General features: G+C 36.0%; 1 protein-coding gene, 1 non-coding gene and 1 pseudogene across 2 annotated transcripts in view; all 3 read right to left on the minus strand.

Annotated features, from left to right (window-relative positions):
* Snx4 (sorting nexin 4) overlaps nt 1–20,947 on the minus strand; it is a 63,550-nt gene that overhangs the window by 31,074 nt on the left and 11,529 nt on the right. Inside the window, exons 2-6 of the mRNA XM_077794844.1 lie at nt 20,206–20,327; nt 15,591–15,726; nt 15,367–15,516; nt 9,062–9,109; nt 3,203–3,258 (exon numbers count right to left, since the gene is read on the minus strand). Of these exons, the coding sequence (XP_077650970.1) occupies nt 3,203–3,258; nt 9,062–9,109; nt 15,367–15,516; nt 15,591–15,726; nt 20,206–20,327 (512 nt within the window). The remainder of the gene's footprint in view (nt 1–3,202; nt 3,259–9,061; nt 9,110–15,366; nt 15,517–15,590; nt 15,727–20,205; nt 20,328–20,947) is intronic.
* LOC144253443 (U6 spliceosomal RNA) lies at nt 7,593–7,699 on the minus strand. The gene has a single exon (XR_013343290.1). It is a non-coding gene; the product is annotated as a U6 spliceosomal RNA (small nuclear RNA).
* Nucleotides 17,022–18,091, minus strand: LOC113186694 (poly(rC)-binding protein 2 pseudogene; annotated as a pseudogene).

Raw genomic sequence — 20,947 nt, forward strand, 5'->3', positions numbered from 1 at the left:
TCCAAGACATTGAGCTCTTAAGTCCACATCCAAGTAGAAGGCCCCAGGTTCTCCTTCTCACTTTTCCTAACAATCTTTTTTTTTTTTTTTTTAAAGAGAGAGTGAGAGAGGGGGGAGAGAGAGAGAGAGAGAGAGAGAGAGAGAGAAAGAGGAGAGAGAGAGAGAGAGAGAGAGAGAATGAGAATTTTTAATATTTATTTTTTAGTTTTCGGCGGACACAACATCTTTGTTTGTATGTGGTGCTGAGGATCGAACCCGGGCTGCACGCATGCCAGGCGAGCGCGCTACCGCTTGAGCCACATCCCCAGCCCCATCCTAACAATCATGTTTGAGGAAACACAAATATGCAAGAAACAAGTACTAAAGAATCATTTTGGAAATAACTCTGTGAAACAATCATTCTAGTGTTCTAGATTTTATGAAAGGATAGAATAAAACTGTTTTGAAGACATATACTCTTCTAACAATAGCACCAATAATAATCTACTGTGTCAACTAGACCTAGAAAAGATATCTATATATTAAGAATGGTTATAACAAATGCTGGGGTTGTGGTTCAGTGTTGGAGTGATTGCCTAGCATCAGTGAGGCACTGGGTTCAACTGTCAGTACCACATTGAAAAATAAATAAACTAAAGTCATTATATCCAACTACAGCTAAAAATATTTTTTTTAAAAAGAATGGTTATAACAATAACTGATGTAGACACTTCTCCTATCTAGGATTTGAGGCCAATAAATTTTTACTAATACACTGATTTTATACTTTAACAATATAGGAGCAAAAACTGCCTTGATAATACTGGTCATATTACATTTAAAATTCTATGTACAAAACAGTAAAATTTAGCAATTTAGGTAACCTCAAAAAGAGAGATGGGCTGGGTGCAGTATAGCACGCCTATAATCCCAATGGCTCGGGAGGCTGAGGCAGGAGGATCATGAGTTCAAGGCCAGCCTCAGCAAAAAGTGAGGCTCTAAATAACTCAGTGTAGACCCTGTCTCTAAATAAAATACAAAAAATAGGTCTGGGAATGTGGCTCAGTGGTCGAGTGCCTCCAAATTCAATCCCTGAAACACCCCCCCAAAAAAGAGAAAGACAGAAGGGATTGGGGTTATGGCTCAGTGGTAGAGCACTTGCCTAGCACATGTGAAGCACTGGATTCGATCCTCAGCACCTCATAAAAAATAAACCACTAAAGTTAAAAAAATAAAAAATAAAAATAAAAAAATAAATAAAGGTATAACATCTATCTACAACTAAAAAATACTAAAAAGAGAGAGAGAGAAGGGGAAAAATATACAACTGATAAAATATTTTTTATCAGACTGAAAATATAGAAAATACTAATCAAAATATTAATATTATACTAACAAACAAGAAATAATAACAGCTACATGATTTTCTAATGAATGTACATCCACCAAATGTAGCTTAAGTTTTCCAAAACTTTTTTGGGGGGGATGATTTATAATTTTCATTCTTCATTAAGAGGACACTTCTTATATATCATGCAAGTATTAAAAACTTCAGGGAACATTAAATGCATATTAGTAAATCATATATGCCAATTGTTTCAAACATGATATAAACATGCTGAAAAAGAAAAATTATGAAAACTGTAAAAAGATCAATGGAGGCTCATGCTAGAGAAACAAAAGGAAGAACAGGGGGTGCACAGAGAATTTTCAAGACAATAAAACTATTTTGTATGATACTATAGTAGTGTCATCCCAAACTCCTAAAATGTATAACAGCAAATATACAACAGCAAATGTGAATCTTCACGTAAATGATGACTTCCAGTAATAATACTGTGTCAATGTAGGTTCCTTTACTGTAATAAACATAGTTCTCTGGTGAGGGGGAGGTGCTGAGGATGTGCTTTCTGCTCAATTTTGCTGTAAATCTAAAACTGTTCTAAAAAATAAAAGTTTTATTATTTATTTATTTACTTATTTTTGGTACTGGGGATTAAACGCAGAGGCACTTAATCACTGAGCCACATCCCCAGCCCTATTTTGTATTTTATTAGAGACAAGGTCTCACTGAGTTGCTCAGCACCTCACTAAGTTGCTGAGGCTGGCTCTGAACTCACAATCTTCCTGCCTCAGCCTCCACAGTCACTGGGATTCCAGGTGTATGCAACAATACAAGTTTTTTTTAAATAAAGCAAAATAAAACAAAAAAACCTTCAGTGGTTACCATAACTTCCTAGTTACTAAAACTTTAAAAATATTTTTTAGGGCGAGAATATGTATGTCTAGAATATGTGAAGCTATGAGTTCAAACCACAGCACTGCAAAAAATAATAATAATATTCATTTATATTTTATATTCAAAATTCATATTAAAAACCAGAGGCATTACTGTTAATGTCATGGTTTATAAAGCTGCATGACAGATCATCAAAAAATGCAAACAGACTTTTGCATATTTTTGATAAGAATTTATACTACAGGGAAATTAAAACTGAAGGACTCTAGAGAAATTCTAGCAGACCTCATAAACTTGGTTGCTGTAAATGGAAAGGCCTCATCTGTCTAGGCATTTCTAACTGAAAAGCTCCTATAACTGAACCAAACTGCGAGGTAAAGGACCATATAATGAAGATCTTGAAATATCCACCAAATTTAGAGAATGAGCCAAACCAAAACCAAATCTAGGTTTTATCCTAAGAAGTCATTTCTGAATACACTGATTTCCTTTAATGTAGGAATACACTTACAAACACCAAACTGATATTAATAAAGTCAAGTATTTATCAAATGAAAATATCTGCATAAAATTATGCTAAAATGCATTTATCTATCAAGTTTTCTTGGCATACAAAGTAGGTATTTTATTTTTAAATATACAACATAATTTTCTTAAGCTCTGCATATTTGACAAGCAAAGTCATACAAAGAAAAATTATGAAATTAAAATCACTTTCATCATTTTTTTGATACCTTCAACATTTAATAAATCCTTCTAGGAAAAAAGCAGTGGTTTAATTTTTTTAAACTTCAGTTATTTATAAGCTTAAATCCAATTAAGATACCAAATTTCAAAATCAGTTTTAGACTTAAAAAGAAATTTGTGAAATACCACTAAGAATATTTGGCAAATGAAGTGCATACATTCAGAAATGAAAAATTAAATAGACGGATAGGCACCATTCAAAACAACATTGTAACTGTTATTAAAACAAAACCTTACTTGTCTGGGTTTTTCACTCTGAATGTTGCATTAAGCGCTTTTAACCTGGAGTCTGCCTGGAAAAAATAATTTGTTCACTTAATACAATTACATTTCAGGGTATAAAATTCAAACAGTTTTACTTTCCCTTTAGAATTAAGATGCTCAATACAGTTTTCTTCATATTAAATGTTGTAAACACATTTAAGCATACCTAAAACAACAGCTTGGTAGTTACTTTTGAGAACACTTCAGAAACATAATAAATTAGACTAAGTACATGGTATTCAGTGATTCCAAAGTAAAACAAATGTAAACAATATATTAGTAGGCATACAGCTCTATATGACTACAAATCAGAATAAGTCATGTGAAAAAACTCATTATAGCTTTACACTAAGCAAAGAAATGATCTGCATATGTAAAGTAAATAAAACTACCAAGGGTAGTTCTCAGATGGAATACAAAGGAACCTTGGGACTTTACACTATAATTATCAGTATTTAAGGAAAAGAAATACCTGTAATTAAATTAATACTGTAAGACATAAAACAAGCTAGCGGAAAATATTATAAGACAACATATCTAGCCTGGTGTGGGTGCACATGCTTTAATCCCAGCCACTTTGGAGGCTGAGGCAGGTGACCACTAAGTTCAAAGTCAGCCTTAGCAATTTAGTGACACTGTCTCAAAATAAATTTGAAGAGGCCCGAGGATGTAGCTCAGTGGTAAAGCACTCCTAGGTTCAATCCCCATACCAAAAAATAGACAAAACATCTTTTTCACATCTTTATTTATTTCTAGATTAACTGCTCTCAAAGAAGTCGGGGATAAACACTAAATAATAAGTTCATTGCATGAAATGAATTCTTTTTTAGGATTTTTAAAAATTTGTTCTAATTAGTTATACATGACAATATGAAATGTATCCTTAACATCTCCAAATCCTATCCTAAATTCTCGCTTTTAAAAAAGAAAGGAAAAAGAAAGTCAAATACTTTTCTGTCCAAGAAATAGAAACTAAAGCATTCATCGTAAAAGATAGCTGTATCAGGAATCATTTTCAAATTATGGTTTGGTTTTGAAAGACCTCAAAAGTTTGAAAATTTTGTTATTTCAACTTACAACTCACAACTACAAATACTCTCAATTAACAAAACAAATGAAGAAAGCAATTCAAAAATATTATTAGGGCTTCCCAGATTACTTGACTAAGAAAATAAAAACAAATGCAACAAATATGTCACTCAAAAACTCATCCTGCTGGAGCTCCAGACCCCCCAAAATTCACAGCTACCTAAAGAATATAAAATATAACACTGGGCGCAATGGCACATTCCTATAATCCCAGAGGCTCAGGATGCTAAGGCTGGAGGATCACCAGTTAAAAGCCAGTCTCAGCAAAGTGAGGTGCTAAGCAACTCAATGAGAACCTGTCTCTAAATAAAATACAAAATAGGCCTGGGTCTATGGTTGAGTCCCCTGAGTTCAAGCCCAACTACCCGCTGCCCCCGGCAAAAAAGAATATAAATATTTGGTGTGATTCAGAATGATCTCATTTCCCAGAAATAGAGCTTTCCCTTACCAATCCTTTTTGCATGCATTAATTACATAAAGAATAAGCAAAAAGAGAAGAAATAACAGGGACTATAATTAAGAAGGTCTTTAAGTCAAATAAGCCTAAACTTGGATTTCATCACTTATAATCATGTGACCCTAGGGAAGTCACCTTCTAGAGTTCCTCATCTAAAAAGTGGGAATACTGAATAACTTCAAAAGTACTAAGGCAATACTGAGCAAAATAAAATACAGGATCAGCCTATATGCTTATAAAACCAGCATACATGCTTACTATGTGCTAAGTACTGTGTTGAACACATAGTAAGCATATATGCTGGTGATGGTCAGGTAAAAACTTTCTGAAACTGGGTGGTGACTGTAGGCAGGTAGGGTATGGCTGAAGGAGGAGGGTCACTGGGGCCTGCCTTGGGGGTATATATTTTGTATCTGATGAGGGGAGTGTCTGACTGTCTGACTGCCCCCCAACCCCTAGATCATGGTATCATGTCCTGAGCCACTTTTCTCCACCACTTTCTTACTCCATGATATTCTCTGACACCTTGGACCAAGAGCAATGGAGCCCCCAAATAAACTTTTCCTCCTCTAAAAAAAAAAAAAAAAAAAAAAACAACAAAAAAACAACTTTCTGAAGTTTTTTTTTAAAACCATTTTAGATAGTTTTTCTAAAATTACTAACTGAGGGTATAGCTCAATGCCAGAGAACACACTTTGCATATTCAAGGACTCAGATTTGCTCCCTAGCACCAAAATATTTTAAAAATTGCTCACAAAATAAAAGCATGTTCCTAAAAAGTCTTTTCAATCACCTTAGAGCAAGAGTTGCCAAGCTTTAGACCCACAAGAATCAGTATGTATAGGATAAAATTCAGGATTGAGTATTTGAACAAACAATCCCAATAACTGAGAAGCACACAGTGTATTAACAGTACAATTAACCGAATTAACAGTACAAAGCAAGCATAATTTCACTTTTTCTTGAGGCCTTCAGGTAACCCCTATAAACAACTACTAGCAAACCCATTTTTCATGCACTGAGACCCTGGAGGCTAAAAGGATATGTGAAGATTTGGCCTCATGCCCAATGTACCTACACTGTGCATCTGACCCTCATACATTTGTTACCTCCTTCTCTGGTATCAGACTCGGTTGTCATTGTCACTATTGTCACAATGTGCTCGTCTTCACTATTACTCAACTTTAGTAAATTTTCTGCCAAAATATTTGTAGTCTGGAAAATAGCCCAATCTATCTGAACTATAATAAAATAAGTGAATTCTGAGAGAACCAAAGTATTTCTAAAAGCATGGAAGTAAGCTATGTTACACCCATTTGAATATTCAAAAAAGTCAGATTTGCTTAAATATTGGCTTCCAATTGTGATTAAATTGTCATCAAACACATGATCTCCAGATAAGGAAAACATGACTTTACATCTATATATACACATACACCTACTAATGTACAGGGAGAACCCCATTTGTATGAATGCATGTACATATTCATGTATGTGAGGTTGCCCCTCAAGAGCCCATGTCCTTGATGGAAGAAGAAAAGACGTCAGAAATGTCCAAAAAAAAAAAAAAAAATAAGGAATAGAAGATGACAGGTGGGTTTCTGAGTTCTCTCCATAAAGGCTATATCTAGTCTTTACTTCACTGAAAGACTGATTTTATGAATTATTAATACTATATATTAAGCACTACCTTTCAAATACTTTAAACCCAAAGATCTAAACCATACCCAAGCTTTAAACCATAGGTTACCCAAATAGAAAACATTATATCAAAATATTTAAACAGCAAGCACACATAAGATTCATGGCACGCTATGTAAAAAATAGTACAGTCTATAATAATAAAGAAATTCAGGTATTTTCCAAGGTCTCCAAAGTTACGACCAAACACTGGGTTCAAGGACAAACCACAGATAATTAAGTGACTAAACTGGTGACAAATCAATGACTAAATTTAAAAATTTTGTATTATATAAAGGGAATTCACCAAAACAACTGTATTTTAGGGTTTTCTTTTTACACTTTTTATTAGTTTCTAACATATCTTGGATTATTTTTCAGAAGCCACTATTAAATTAAAGAATGATTTTCTAAGTTTCAAGTTATTTCAAGTCCTTGCCTAAACTAAATTCCATCACTCCCTCTGAGCATTATAAAGTAATGAGTTTCAATCAAGAAAACTGTAATTTTTAATGTATATCTGCCAACAAAATACTTATAAATGTATTAAAATCTATTCATGCAAAATTAGAAACTTGATTACATTTTCTCTATAAGAAAATAATTTTCTAGTTAATTTTGTGCTATTCAACTACCTGTATACCAATGCATAAAGATCTGGGAGGTATTTTTTTTTTAATGAATGAATACATTTTGTTCTTCTTATGGGATATACCATAATGACTTTTGGTACTACATTATCCTGTGAATAGTTTATCAATTTATATGCTACATACAGGTTGAGTATCTTTTTCTCTCTGTTTTTTTTCAAGCAATAGAATTTTATTTAAAAATTCATAACATAAAGCCAGGTATGGTGGTGCATGCCTGTAATCCCAGAGGCTCAGGAAGCTGAGACAGGAGGATCACAAGTTTAAGGCCAGCCTCAGCAACTCAGCAAGGTCCTAAGCAACTAAGCAAAACCTGTCTCAAAAAATAAACAGGGATGGGGAGGTGGCTCAGTAGTTAAGCACCCCTGGGTTCAATCCCTGGTACAAAAAAAAAAAAAAATTATAACATAGAATATTGCTTCCATAACAATGTAAAGAAACTTATCCAGAATTCGTTGTCAACATACAGTGTCACTTCAATTATATAAAAACCATGGAATGCTTCATGAATTAATATATCATCTTTAGGCAGGGGCCATGCTAATCTTCTCTGTAATATTTCAATTTTAGCATATATGCTGCCAAAATAAGCATCAGATTGAATATCTCTTACCTGAAATGCTTGGTTTTTGAGATGTTGGAATATTTTTCATAGACTACTGGTTGAACATCCCTCATCTCAAAATACAAACTAGCCAAGTGTGGTGGCTCACGCCTATAATCCCAGTGGCTTGGGAGGATGAGGCAGGAGGATTGTGATTCAAAGTCAGCCTCAGCAAAAGCGAGGCACTAAGCAACTCAGTGAGACCCTGTCTCTAAATAAAAATACAAAAGAGGGCTAGGGAGTGGCTCAGTGGTTGAGTGCCCCTGGGTTAAATCCCCAGTATCAAAAAAAATTAATAATAATAATCCAAACTATTCCTAAATCCAAAACGTATTGAGTGGGCATCACTCAAATGGATTTTGAAGCATTTCAGATTTCAGACTACTTTGAATTTCAGTTTACTTTGAATTTCAGATTTTCAGATTACGAATGTGCAATCTGAATTATGTAAATTTATATTATATTATCTACCTACCTTCTCAGGTTACAAGAGACAGAAAACTTTTAAAAGCTTTTAACCTACAATAGATTTCTTTGGGGAAAGATTTGGAGAGCAGAGTAGATTAGGATAGCCATCTCACCACCACAATACTCCTCAATTTTCAGATAACAATCTCATTTCAAAATATTAATTCTAAACTTGAAGAAAACTAAATACGCATTTATCACTTAAGAGATGCTCTTTCAAAATGATACCTATATTGGTTTCAAACTGGCCACCATGTCCCAACTGACAGAAGCAGCATGACCAAAAACTCATCTTTTAGTTTACTCATGTGGAAAAAATCCAAGCTAGACTCTTGAGAAGTACCATTCACTGAAATTAGTGATCAATTGCTGGAGGCAGGGGTGCACGTGGAAATGGTCAGGAAAGAGGAAAGAAAAAGATGTAAAAGTATGTTTATACTGTGGGGGAAAAATTTACAGTCTGTATTTAGATTACTGCTTCAAAATGCTCTTTTTTTTTTAAATATTTATTTATTTATTTATTTTGGTTTTTGGTGGACACAACATCTTTGTTGGTTTGTGGTACTGAGGATCGAACCCGGGCCGCACGCATGCCAGGCCAGCGCGCTACCGCTTGAGCCACATCCCCAGCCCCCAAAATGCTCTTATCTAATAAAATTAAATTAATAAATTTGACCATTATATTCCAACTAGTAACAAAAATTACATAAATCAAAAGTGAATTGTGGTGTTTCTTTTTGAAAAGCTTATCAATGATATTAGATGCAAAGATGATTTCTGACATTTATTCATTCAAAAAATTAACCCAGTACCCATTAAGAGTATAGCATTGTGCTAGGAACTGTAAAGAAATACGGCAAATTACTTCATACAAATATACTTACCTTCAGCTGAAACCCAGTTTCATTCACAGTTTCCTTCCAGTTACCTTCCTAAAAATTAAAGTTAATTTTAGAAACCATTACTGCAAAGCAAAACAATACATAAAAAAATTCCAAAATAATTCAGTATTATTTTGTTCTTATTTCAAGGGAAATGGTAGAGAAAAGTTTACAAAAACTCTTTCATTATAAAATTAAACATAAGGGACTGGAGTTGTAGCTCATGCCTAGCATGTGTCAGGCACTGGGTTTAGTCCACAGCACCACATAAAACTAAATAAATAAAAACTAAATAAATAAAATAAAGGTATTGTGTCCATCTACAACTAAAACAAAATTTTTTAATTAAACATATAGTTCAGATTTCAAAAGATAAAACAGAATTTGGACCCAAGATTTTAGAGATTAGGGCTTCAAAAAACTGATGACTAATTTTGATATTATTTAAGTGATACCAAAAGTAGTATCTTCAATTAAGTATAAAAATGCTAACCAAGCTGGGCATAGTGGCACACGCCTGTAATCCCAGCGGCTGGGGAGGCTGAGACAGGAGAATCTCGAGTTCAAGGCCAGCCTCAGCAATCATGAGGCACTAAGCAAATCAGTGAGATCCTGTCTCTAAATAAAATACAAAATAGGGTTGGGATGTGGCTCAGTTATTGAGTATCCGTGAGTTCATTCCCTGGTGCCAAAAAAAAAAAAAAAAAAGCTAACCAAAAGAGTACTGCAATTGAATAATAAACAATTCAATAAATCCAAACCCAACCCAATAAATTGCACATAAAAACCTGCTCCAAAAACACCCTTAAAAATAAGCATTATAACCATATACTTTGTATACAACCAGAAATATAAAAAATTGTGCTCTTTATGTGTAATATGAATTATTTGTAATGCATTCTGTTGTCATAAATAAAATAAATGTATTTTTAAAAATCAAATAAAAATTGGGGAAAAAATAAGCATTATAATCAAGAGTGGTGTCTCAAACCTTTTTTTTCCAGTGATTCTGCAGGCTGAGAGAGGAGGACTGCGTTTGAATTTAGCCTCAGCAAATTTAGTGAGACCCCAAGCAACTTAGGAAAATTCCATTTCAAAATAAACAATAACAAGAGCTGGCTCATGCCTATAATCCTAGTGGCTTAGGCTGCTGAGGCAGGATTGCAGGTTCGAAGCCAGCCTCAGGAACTTACTGAGGCTCTTTAAAAACTTAGTAAGAACTTGCTTCAAAATAAAAAATAAAAAGTGCTGGTGGTGTGGCTCAGCGGTTATGCATCCTTGTGTTTAATCCCTCATACGCAAATTAAAAAAAAAAAAAGAGCTGGGGTGTGCCTCAGTGATCAAGCACCCCTGGGTTCCATCCCCAGTACAAATAAATAAGCATTCTAGGTGGAGCATACCTGTAATCTCAGCAACTTGAAAGGCTAACATGCAGGGGTATATGTGTGTGTGTGTGTGTGTGTGTGTGTGTGTGTGTGTGTGTGTGTGTTTTCAAGATAGTGGAATAAGAAGGGGTCATGTTCCTGGCTGCTCCATAGTGAAACCAAGAAAGCAAACAGGCAGCTTCCCAGCAAAGTGGGTGAACAAACAAACAAAAAAAAGCAGGGGGACTTTACTGGAATTTAAAACTAGACATTCAAAGCAGACTGGGGACACAGGAAGTTGGATATAATAAAATAAGGAAGAAATCCCTAGAGGCATAGTCGCTTCAGCAACTGAGCCAAAAGTACCAGCCACAGTTGTGGAGGGATAAGGAAATTAAAGGAACTCGCATTTGGGGGAGGCTTGAGGCGTGTACAGAGCATTTAGAGATCAAGGGCATTGCCCAGCAAACCTGAAAGATGTGCCGCACAATATCTGTGTGCGGAGAAAGAAGCCACCATCTTTCCAGAAAGAGTGTAGAAGACAAAGGAAGGAACCATTTTGCAGCCACTGTGGGGCTCACACCTGAGGGGGCCCATTCTTGGCAAAACTGAGTTTGGCCCAAAATACAGGCCTGGTAAACATACACTGCACAAAATAGAGTGTGCTTAAGTGACCAAGAGAAAAATCAAACGTGGAGAGAGTTTGACAAAGTGGACAACTAGTTGTGAAAACCTACTTGGCTCTATCCCTCCTTCTCCAATCCGACTGTTCACAGGACCTGCTGAGAGAGATTCATCTGGCTGGGAACTTGGAAGGGCACAGGCAGGAGAGATTCTCTTCTCTGGAGACTGAACTTGAGAGGAAATGTGGTCCGCAGGTGATGTAGGGGACTAAAAATTAGGTCTCCCAAAACACAAGTAGATTCCAGGGGAGATCCCTAGAGTACAGTGTTTGAGCGTGGACCTGCAAGTGCTGGGTGCTGGAGGTGCTGATTTAAAATCTCCAGAACAACTGGCGATCAGCAAAAAGCCTGGAACCCACCTAAACCTAAACCCTGCCTCCAGGAACTCTACCTACTGGATTACATCTCTCATTCTAGCAATAAAGAGGGTGGAGCATCAGCTCCAGATTATCCCACCTAAAACTGCTGACAAGAGAAGCTGAAATTCTTTTGAACTCCAACGGAAAGAATTTTTTAACTTTTCATCAAGATCCTTTTTTTTTAAATTCTTTTTCTGTTTAATTGTGACCTTAATGGTACATGGACATTTATACATATTCATATTTGGCTTTTTTCCCCTCATTTCTAGCATTTTTGAAGCCAGCAATTTTTCATGGATTGTTTTTTTTTGTGAACCAGGACATTTAATTAGTATATTTTAGTTTTGTTTTATATTATTTTTATTTTCAATTTTTAAAAAAACATTTTACTTTATGTTTTTTTCTCCTGTTTCCCTTGATTCTCTTTTCCTCTGTTATCAGCCAATATCTATTGTTCTCTTTCACTCTTCCTTTAATTTTTTTTTTAATATTTATTTTTTAGTTTATGGCAAACACAACATCTTTGTTTGTATGTGGTGCTGAGGATCGAACCCAGGCTGCACACATGCCATGAGAGCGCACTACCACTTGAGCCACATCCCCAGCCCTCTTCCTTTAATTTTTTACTTCTTCTTCTCTCTTCCTCATAATCATCACATCCTATATCACTTCTGTCCTTTTCCCTGTTCACCATTTGAAATTATAAACCCTTTTGCAAATTCACTGTTTTTATGGTAGGCAATAGCTGTTCATCATTTCTGTTTATTGTGATAATTAACATTGTAGATGTCATAGCAGGAATTATTTGGTTTAATGCTCTATATTGTTTGCATTGGTGGTTGTTATTATTTGTCTCCCCCTAAATGGTGAGGTACTGGAAACCTTTAGGGACATTATAAGTCCACAGGGTAGAAACTCTACTGCCTCAGATCCATACTGTTAAAGGGTAGACACACAAAAAACATTAAAAAGCAAGGGAACAAATCACCCCAAACAAGCCAAAATACTCCAGAACAGAATCCATTGACACACAGTGGAAGAAATGTCAGAGAGAGAGTAGAATGTACATAGTTAAACTGATCTGCAAAGTAAAGGGCAGAATAAAAAATGAAACCAGAAAGAAACTACAGGATGTGAAAGATCACTTCAATAAAGAAGCAGAGATGGGGGTGGGGGATGGGGGCAGAAATCCTTGAAATGAAGGAAACAATAGATCAAATTAAAAATTCAATAGGAAGCATTATAAACAGACTAGACCATTTGGAAGACAGAACCTCAGGCAATGAAGACAAAACATAAAATCTTGAAAACAGAGTTGACCATGGAGAGATGTTAAGAAATCATGAATAGAACTTTCAAGAACTATAGGATAACATCAAAAGACCAAATTTGAGATTTATTGAGATAGATGAAGATGTGGAGATATAAACCAAAGGAATGAACAAATCTTTTCAATGAAAAAATATCAGAAATGAATGGAAAATCAAATACAAGAGGCTTACAGGACCCAAACCAAGCCATGTTATAATAAAAATGCCTAGCATACAGAATAAGGATAGAATTTTAAAGGCTACAAGAGAAAAATATCAGAATACATATAGGGGGAAACCAATTCAGATCTCAGCTGATTTCACAACCAAGACCCTCAAAGCTATGAGGTTCTTAGTATAACATATGCCAAGCTCTGAAAGAAAATGAATGCCAACCAAGAATCCTATATTCAGCAAAATTAAGCTTCAGATTTGAAGATGAAATAAAAATCTTCTATGATAAACTAAAGAATTTGCAATAGAAAGCCTACACTACAGAATACTTTCAACAAAATATTCCATGAAGATGAAATGAAAAAAAAAAAAGTGAAAACTGGCAAAGTGAGGAACTACACTAAAGGAATAGTTAATCAAAGGAGAAACAAATTCAAATTAAAAACTAGTAATGCACCCAAATGACCAGGAATATAAATCATATCTCAATAATAACCTTGAACATTAATGGCCTAAAGTCATCAATCAAAAGAAACAGACTGGCAGACTGGATTAAAAAACAAGACCTAACAACATGCTATCTCCAAAAGACTCACCTCATAGGCAAACACATCCACAGACCAAAGGTGAAAGGATGGGAAAAAAACATGTCACTCACATGGATCATGTAAATCAGCAGGGGTTTCTATCCTCAAATCAGATAAAGTAGACTTCAAGCCACAGTTAATCAGAAGGGACAAAGAAGGCCACTTCATGCTGCGTGAGGGAATTATAGATCAATAATACATAACAACCGTACATATTTATGCCCCAAACAATAGAGCATTTACATACATCAAACCCTTCTCAATTTCAAGAATCAAACAGACCACAGCACAATAGTACTGGGTAACTTTAGCATGACTCTATTACCACTGGATAGATCCTGCAATAACCACATAAACCTATAGAAGTAAAAAATACATTGACCCAGCAGCTCAGGAGGCTAAGACAGGAGGATTGAGAGTTCAAAGCTAGACTTAACAATAGCGAGGCGCTAAGCAACTCAGTGAGACCCTGTCTCTAAATAAAATACAAAATGGGGCTGAGGATGTGGCTCAGTGACCAAGTGCCCCTGAATTCAATCCCTGGTACCAAAAACAAACAAACAAGCCAATTGATAATTTAGACTTAACAGACATATATAGAATATTTCATCCATTAATGACTGAATACATATTCTTCTCAGTAGCACACAGATCCTTCTCTAATATAGAGCATGTTATGTAAGCTATCACATAAGTTGGCATACAATTGTAATATTATCTTAGTATATTTTCAGCATCTGTAGGTTTATTTTGATAGCTCCCTCTCCATTGATGTTAATTTTTGTGTTCTTGTTTTTTTTTGATTATACTGGTTTATGTTTTATCAACTTTTAGCTGTATTATTTCTTCTCTATTTCATATATTTCTACTCCTACTCTTATTTTTTCTTTCCTACTATATAATTTGAAGATAATTTGTTATTCTACCTTCTTTCTAATACAAGTACTTTAAGTTATAAATGTTCATCTGAGTACTGTTCCATCCCAGAGATCCTGATATTTTAAACTTTGATTATCACTTAGTTCAAAGCACTTTTTAATTACTTTTCTTGTGCTTTCTTCCTTGACCTCTGAGATAAGCATGCCATTTAATTTTGAAATAGTTGACATGTGGGGTGAGGTGTATATCTATATATCTTAAGGTTTAATAAATCATTCAGGAAATACAGTTTGCATGATTTCAAATTAAAAACTTAAAAATTTTAATTTCAAATTAAAATGCTTTCTATATTGATTGTACTGGTTGCATACATGTCAAAATTGATCAAATTTAATATTTAAAATATGTACATTTTATTGTACTTTAATTTTATCTCAATAAAGCTATAGGGAAAAAAAAAAGAGAGGCTAGGGGGAATTACAAGTTTGGGGTCAGCCTCAGCACTTAGCAAGACCCTAAGCAACATAGGGAGACCCCATATCAAAATAAAAAATAAAAAAAGGCCTGAAGGTATAGCTCAGTGTCCCTGGGTTCAATTTCTGTACCAAAATAAAAGCATTCTACAGTTTAGCTGGCTGAGTTGGTGCATGCCTGTAAGCCCAGCTATTTGGGAGGCTGGGGAAAGACGATCACAAGTTCAAGGCCAGCTCCTGCAATTCATTGAGACTCTGATTCAAAACATGTTTTTATTAAAAAGGTCTGGGGATGAAGCTCATTGATAGTGTCCTCGCCTATCATGTGCGAAGCCCTGGGTTTAATCCCTAGTACCACCAAAAAAGAAAAAAGAAATAAACATCCTACATTTTTTATATAGGTGCATTATAATTTTACATATTAGTGGGATTTGTCATTAAAAAAAAAAAGAAGTCAAATGAACATTTTAAAAAGATACCTGTGTTAAAAACAAATAGAAGATTTTGTCTCTACAAAGGATAGGATGTGAAGCAACTCTTAAGAGAAAGTTTTCTAAACCAATCCGTCGTCTTTCCACAAAATCCGGATCCATGTTGTCAGCAGAGAGTTTATGCCAAACAAATTCTGCCTAGGTAAATAAAACAATCATTAAGAAGAGTCTCAATGTATAGTACTTTTAACTACTGCCATCTTGCTTCTTACCCGTTTTTCTGGTAGAGGTGGCACAACAATATGTGGATAGTAAACTAAAAGGTAGTTTCTCAACAACTCAAACTCACTATATCTCCTCCACAGTGAGTCTGTTAGGACACTCTGACCATCAGCATGTTCAACTGACCTGAAAGGAATCAAAAAACATTTTTATTACTTTATAAAAATACATACACATAAACAAAACATCTCTAAAAAGTATACCTCTAAGTACTATTTGCTTCTATTTCCTAACTGCTTTTTAACCAGGCATTGAGTAAAGAACTTTTATGTATTTTTTCACTAATTTATTCAACCTGGTGAAACAGGGATTTACTATCCTCATTCTACAGATGAGGAAGCAGCTGCACATATGTGCCCTGCTTATAATCCACCTGATACCAAGCCCTTACTCCTAAGCACTTTATTTCCTGTTATAGAAAAATGATTTGAACCTAATAATTGTATTAGAAATATTCTGAAAGCCTCAATCTATCTCATAATTGGTTTTACAGTATGATAAAAGACAGGCTCAGCTAGCTAGTCTATTAAGAAAAAAGTAATTTTAACTTCACTATTGCCCAATGAGATGACAACATTCACAACAAAGACCAAGACCCACAAAACCTCAATTCAGGTTATAAATGAATTAAATGAATCTGAGTATCAAGAGATATGCACAAGAGTAAAATATTAATTAGCTGTGAAAGTGTGCAGAAGAGAAGTTATAAAAATTCATCAATACTCATCTTCAATTATAATTATAAAGAGCTGGCAGAAAATACCATGTCTCATCTATACACAGTTCAACTTATATTTGGGAGAAAGGGTAAAATCATATAAAGGACATTTTAAGGTATTTTGACTATTGAAAAGTCTCCCAATGCAAGCACTGTTATAAACCATCAATCTTTTAAACCTTCTTATTTTCTTTTTTAAAATTTTTTTGAAAAATTCCTATTATAGAACTAAACTGAAATTATTAATAGTTCACTCTTACATTTCCACAAACAGAAAAATCCATGAGCCGAAAAAAAGGGGAGAAGCTTATAAAACTAAATATAGATCTCAGCATTAACAGCTGAACAGAAAAAGGAATTACAACGCTTTAATTAAAAAAATCATGAGTAGGGCTGGGGATGTGGCTCAAGCAGTAGCGCGCTCGCCTGCCATGCGTGCGGCCCGGGTTCGATCCTCAGCACCACATACCAACAAAGATGTTGTGTCCGCCAAGAACTAAAAAATAAATATTAAAAATTCTCTCTCTCTCCTCTCTCATTCTCTCTTTAAAAAAAAAAATCATGAGTAGAAGATAAAGTGTGTAGAAACTGAAAATTTACAAACTATTTAAAACCTGGAATTGCTGACTGTTCGGAAACTACGCAGATGGATTATGGGTGTTGGTGAACAGCAGAAAGGGATTATGGATGAATCTGCATTGTTCTAGCTACTCCCCATGCCACCCGTCTCCAAGGAAAGCCTGACTTTGATTAAATACTGAGCCAGGTTAATGCTGGCAGCAGATCCAGTGACAGTAACCTGCCTATCAGTGGATCCTTCCACTGGGTTCACAATTTTGATCTGTGCCAGACATCTGACAGATCTCATTGATTTTGGTGCCTTGACGCCAGATTATGCAGCCAGTCAAGTCGTTTGGAATGGTGAGTTCATGAGAAGTAGTCTGAGCAGATGAATCCAAACCTGCACTAAATCCAGTATTATCATGCGTCATAGGAAAATGTTGCATTGCCAACTGATGCAGCTTGGTTAAATCTGGCTGTGGAATGGCATACTGTCCTTGAATGGTATAGGCTTCTAGAGGTGGTCCCTCTAGGTCAGGGTTGAGGAACATGGGCAGGGTGGTGTGAAGAAAGCTCGTACTGTCGCTGCCTGTGCTGTACCTGTCCTGACCTCCTGCAAAGATGACTGGAGAACTTGATGGCTTGGGCAGGTATGGGATGGTCACACCCTTAGGGGTAGGGACTCTAAAATGACCCCACAGATCTGTTTGACACACTCAATGATGGATTGCAGAATGCCAGCAATAGTGATGGCCCACTCAGTTGAATTGGGGAACATATCCCCCGCCACCTGAATTTGAACCCCTGTACTCTCTCATATTTCCTTAATCTTGCAGCCACCATTACCAATAAGAGAGCCACACTAGCAGGGACCACCAGCCTCAGAGTGACCAGGTCTACTGGCAACTGTGCTATTGGTCATAGAGCTGCTAATGTCCTCTTCCAGTTTGTCAAATGATCATCGCAAAGGCTTTGAAGATGGCATTAGTGGGTCCAACCAAAGTGATAATTCTCTTGGGGACAATTCCCTTCTAAGAGATTGATGCATGTACCACTCTCCTCGAGCATCTTCTCAACCGATTCTCCTTTCTTTCTGATGATACTGCCAACTTCCTTTCCATACATAAGTAGGCAAATAGTGAAAGTGACATTTAATCTACTTTCAATCACACCGGTGTCCATGTCGAGAAGTGTTATGGGGAGCTGGACTTCGAGTGGTCAAGTCTTTGGTCACTGGTGGGGGTGAAAGCCAAAAACTGGTGGGCGGGGGTAGGAGGAAGAGGAGGAAAGGGGAAATGGGGGGGGTGCGGTGGCAGAGGGCACAGGCTGCAGCTGCTCCGGCTGCTGCTTCTGCTCTGGCTGCTGCTTCTGCTGGTCTGGGAGGACCTTCTCATTTTCTAATTATTTGCTTGACAATAATTTATTTGTCCTCCAAGAAATACACATATGCCACAATGTGCATAAAGACCCAGAGACTACATCAGTTTCAGAAATAAGTAAAATTTGAAAACATATTTATCTCACTCTATGCTCAGAAAAATAGTTATTAAGTTTTTGGTTTTGTCTTTTTGAGACAGGGTCTTGCTATATTGCCCAGGAGGACCTCAAATTCCTGGACCCAAAGCAATCTTCCTGCCTCAGCCTCCTGAATAGCTGATACTACAGGTATGTACCATCACATCTGGCAATAGCTGCTTGCTTTTATTATTTATATATTAAGTTTATCACTAAATCTATTTAATTATGCATTAATAAAAAGGAAACAAAATATAAAATACAAAAGTGTACAAATGGCTTCTGTGGAAAAATATGGAACTATTAAAGCAAAACTCATCTTAAAGAGTTGACCTAAGCATTAGCTATAACAAACAACCATTCCAATCCAGGAAGTCAGGTAGGGTGGCACAGGCCCATAATTCCAGTGAATTTAGGAGATTGAAGCAGAGCGATCACAAGGTCAATGCCAGCCTGAGAAACTTAGTGAGACCTGCCTCAAAACAATTAAAAAAGGCCTAGGATATACAGCTCAGAGGTAGAGTGCTTGCCCAGCTTAAAGAAGGCCATAGGTCATCCCCAGCACACACACACACACACACAAAACACAGACACACACACACACACACACCAGAAACAAACAAAAAAACCCCCACAAAACACAAGATAAAACAATAAAAAATTAATACAAACAGATTTCTAACCCTAGCTGAAGAAATATTTGGGTTAATCTCAAGTTTCAAACTAGCTACCAACAAAACCTACATCTTACACTGGGCACAATGGTGCATGTCTGTAATCCCAGGGATTCCGCAAGCTAAGGCAGGAGGACTGCAACCTCCAGGCCAGTCTCAAAAATATAGTAAGGCCCTAAGCAACTTAGTGAGACTCTGTCTCAAAAATAAAACTAAGCCAGGAGCAGGGCACATTTGTAATTCCAGCAGCTTGGGAGGCTGAGACAGAAGGATCACAAGTTTAAAGCCTGCCTCAGCAAAAAGTAGGGCACTTAGCAACCCAGTGAGACCCTGTCTGTAAATAAAATACAAAATCGGGCTGGGGATGTGGCTCAGTGAATGGTCAAGTACCCTCTGAGTTCAATCCCTGGCACCCCCTCCCCCACAAAAAAGCTGGGGATATAACTCAATGGGAAATCATTCCTGGGTTCAATATCTTGCTAATAAATAAAACCTATAACCAGCACACCTACAAGGCAGGTAGAAAATCTGCATAACAAAAAAATTTTTAAAAGGAGCCAAGTGTGGTGTATATCTGTGATCCCAGCAACTTGGGAGGCTTAGACAGGAAGACTGCAAGTCTAAGACCAGTCTTGGCAACTTAGTGAGACCCTAATAAGAGCTTAGCGAGACCCTGTCTCAAAAAATAAAAATTTTTTAAAAAGGAGTAGGGGGTTGGGGATATGGCTCAGTGGTTAAGTGCCCCTGGGTTCAATACCCAGTACCTCCCCCAATAATGGTCATTTAAAGCAGGATCTATTCAGTGCAAAATGCTAAAACATAGGTAGGACTTCAGTGGACCCCCCAAACTACCCCACTTATCTAATCATGGAATGATTATTCAATAATGCCTATACTATCTGTACATCTCCTATACCATCAGGGCCTTAGGTTCAATCCTCAGCACCAAAAAAAAAAAAAAAAAAAAAAAAAAAAAAAAAAATTTTCCTACGAACAGGAACACACACAAAAACTTCAAAGGGAATTAAAAACCAGTGACTTTATCCTTACTCAATCTTATTCCACCAAACTTTAAACTAAAGCTACCAGAAAAAAAAAGCTTTCTATCTAAACTTAAGTCTAATTCTCATCACCAACCTTGTTTCAATGAGGTAAGCAGTATATGTTTCTTGCATGTTCATGGCATTTCTTCCAGTTCGCTTTTCAGCCTCTGAAACACTGATTTCTATCTTCTTTAATCCAAAATTATTTTCTGTCATCTGGACAAAATGGAACAACAAAAAAACTTTAAGATGTTATTGAAAAGCCCACAGCTAATTTAATAAAACTCATCATTGGGGGCTGGGGATACAGCTCAGTTGGTCGAGTGCTCACCTGGCATGCGCAAGGCCCTGGGTTCAATCCCCAGCACCACAAAACAAACAAACAAAACAAAAAAATCATTGGTATATATTTCTAGATAATTTGTTATATTCCTTAAGTTGTTAGGGATTGCTAAATGACAGCATCAAATGACAAGTACTTTTTATCAACATATTACATTAACTTTTTCAGAGGTATCTAAACGGATACCATACATTTATTAAAATTCAGACATTTCCTTTAAGTGGCCAAAAATAAGTCTATATACAGAAGTGTAAGAAAACATCTTAGGAGCTGGGGAGGTGGCTCAAGCGGTAGTGCGATCGCCTGGCATGCATGTGGCCCGGGTTTGATCCTCAGCACCACATACAAACAAAGATGTTGTGTCCGCTGAAAACTAAAAAATAAATATTAAAAAAATTATCTCTCTCTCTTTTAAAAAAAAAAAGGAAAAAAGAAAACATCTTAAAGACACATATACCGAAGATTCTAGGAAGACAGTAGAGCTGGAAACACC

The sequence above is a fragment of the Urocitellus parryii genome, chromosome 2 (assembly GCF_045843805.1).
Source record: "Urocitellus parryii isolate mUroPar1 chromosome 2, mUroPar1.hap1, whole genome shotgun sequence".
Lineage (NCBI taxonomy): Eukaryota > Metazoa > Chordata > Mammalia > Rodentia > Sciuridae > Urocitellus > Urocitellus parryii.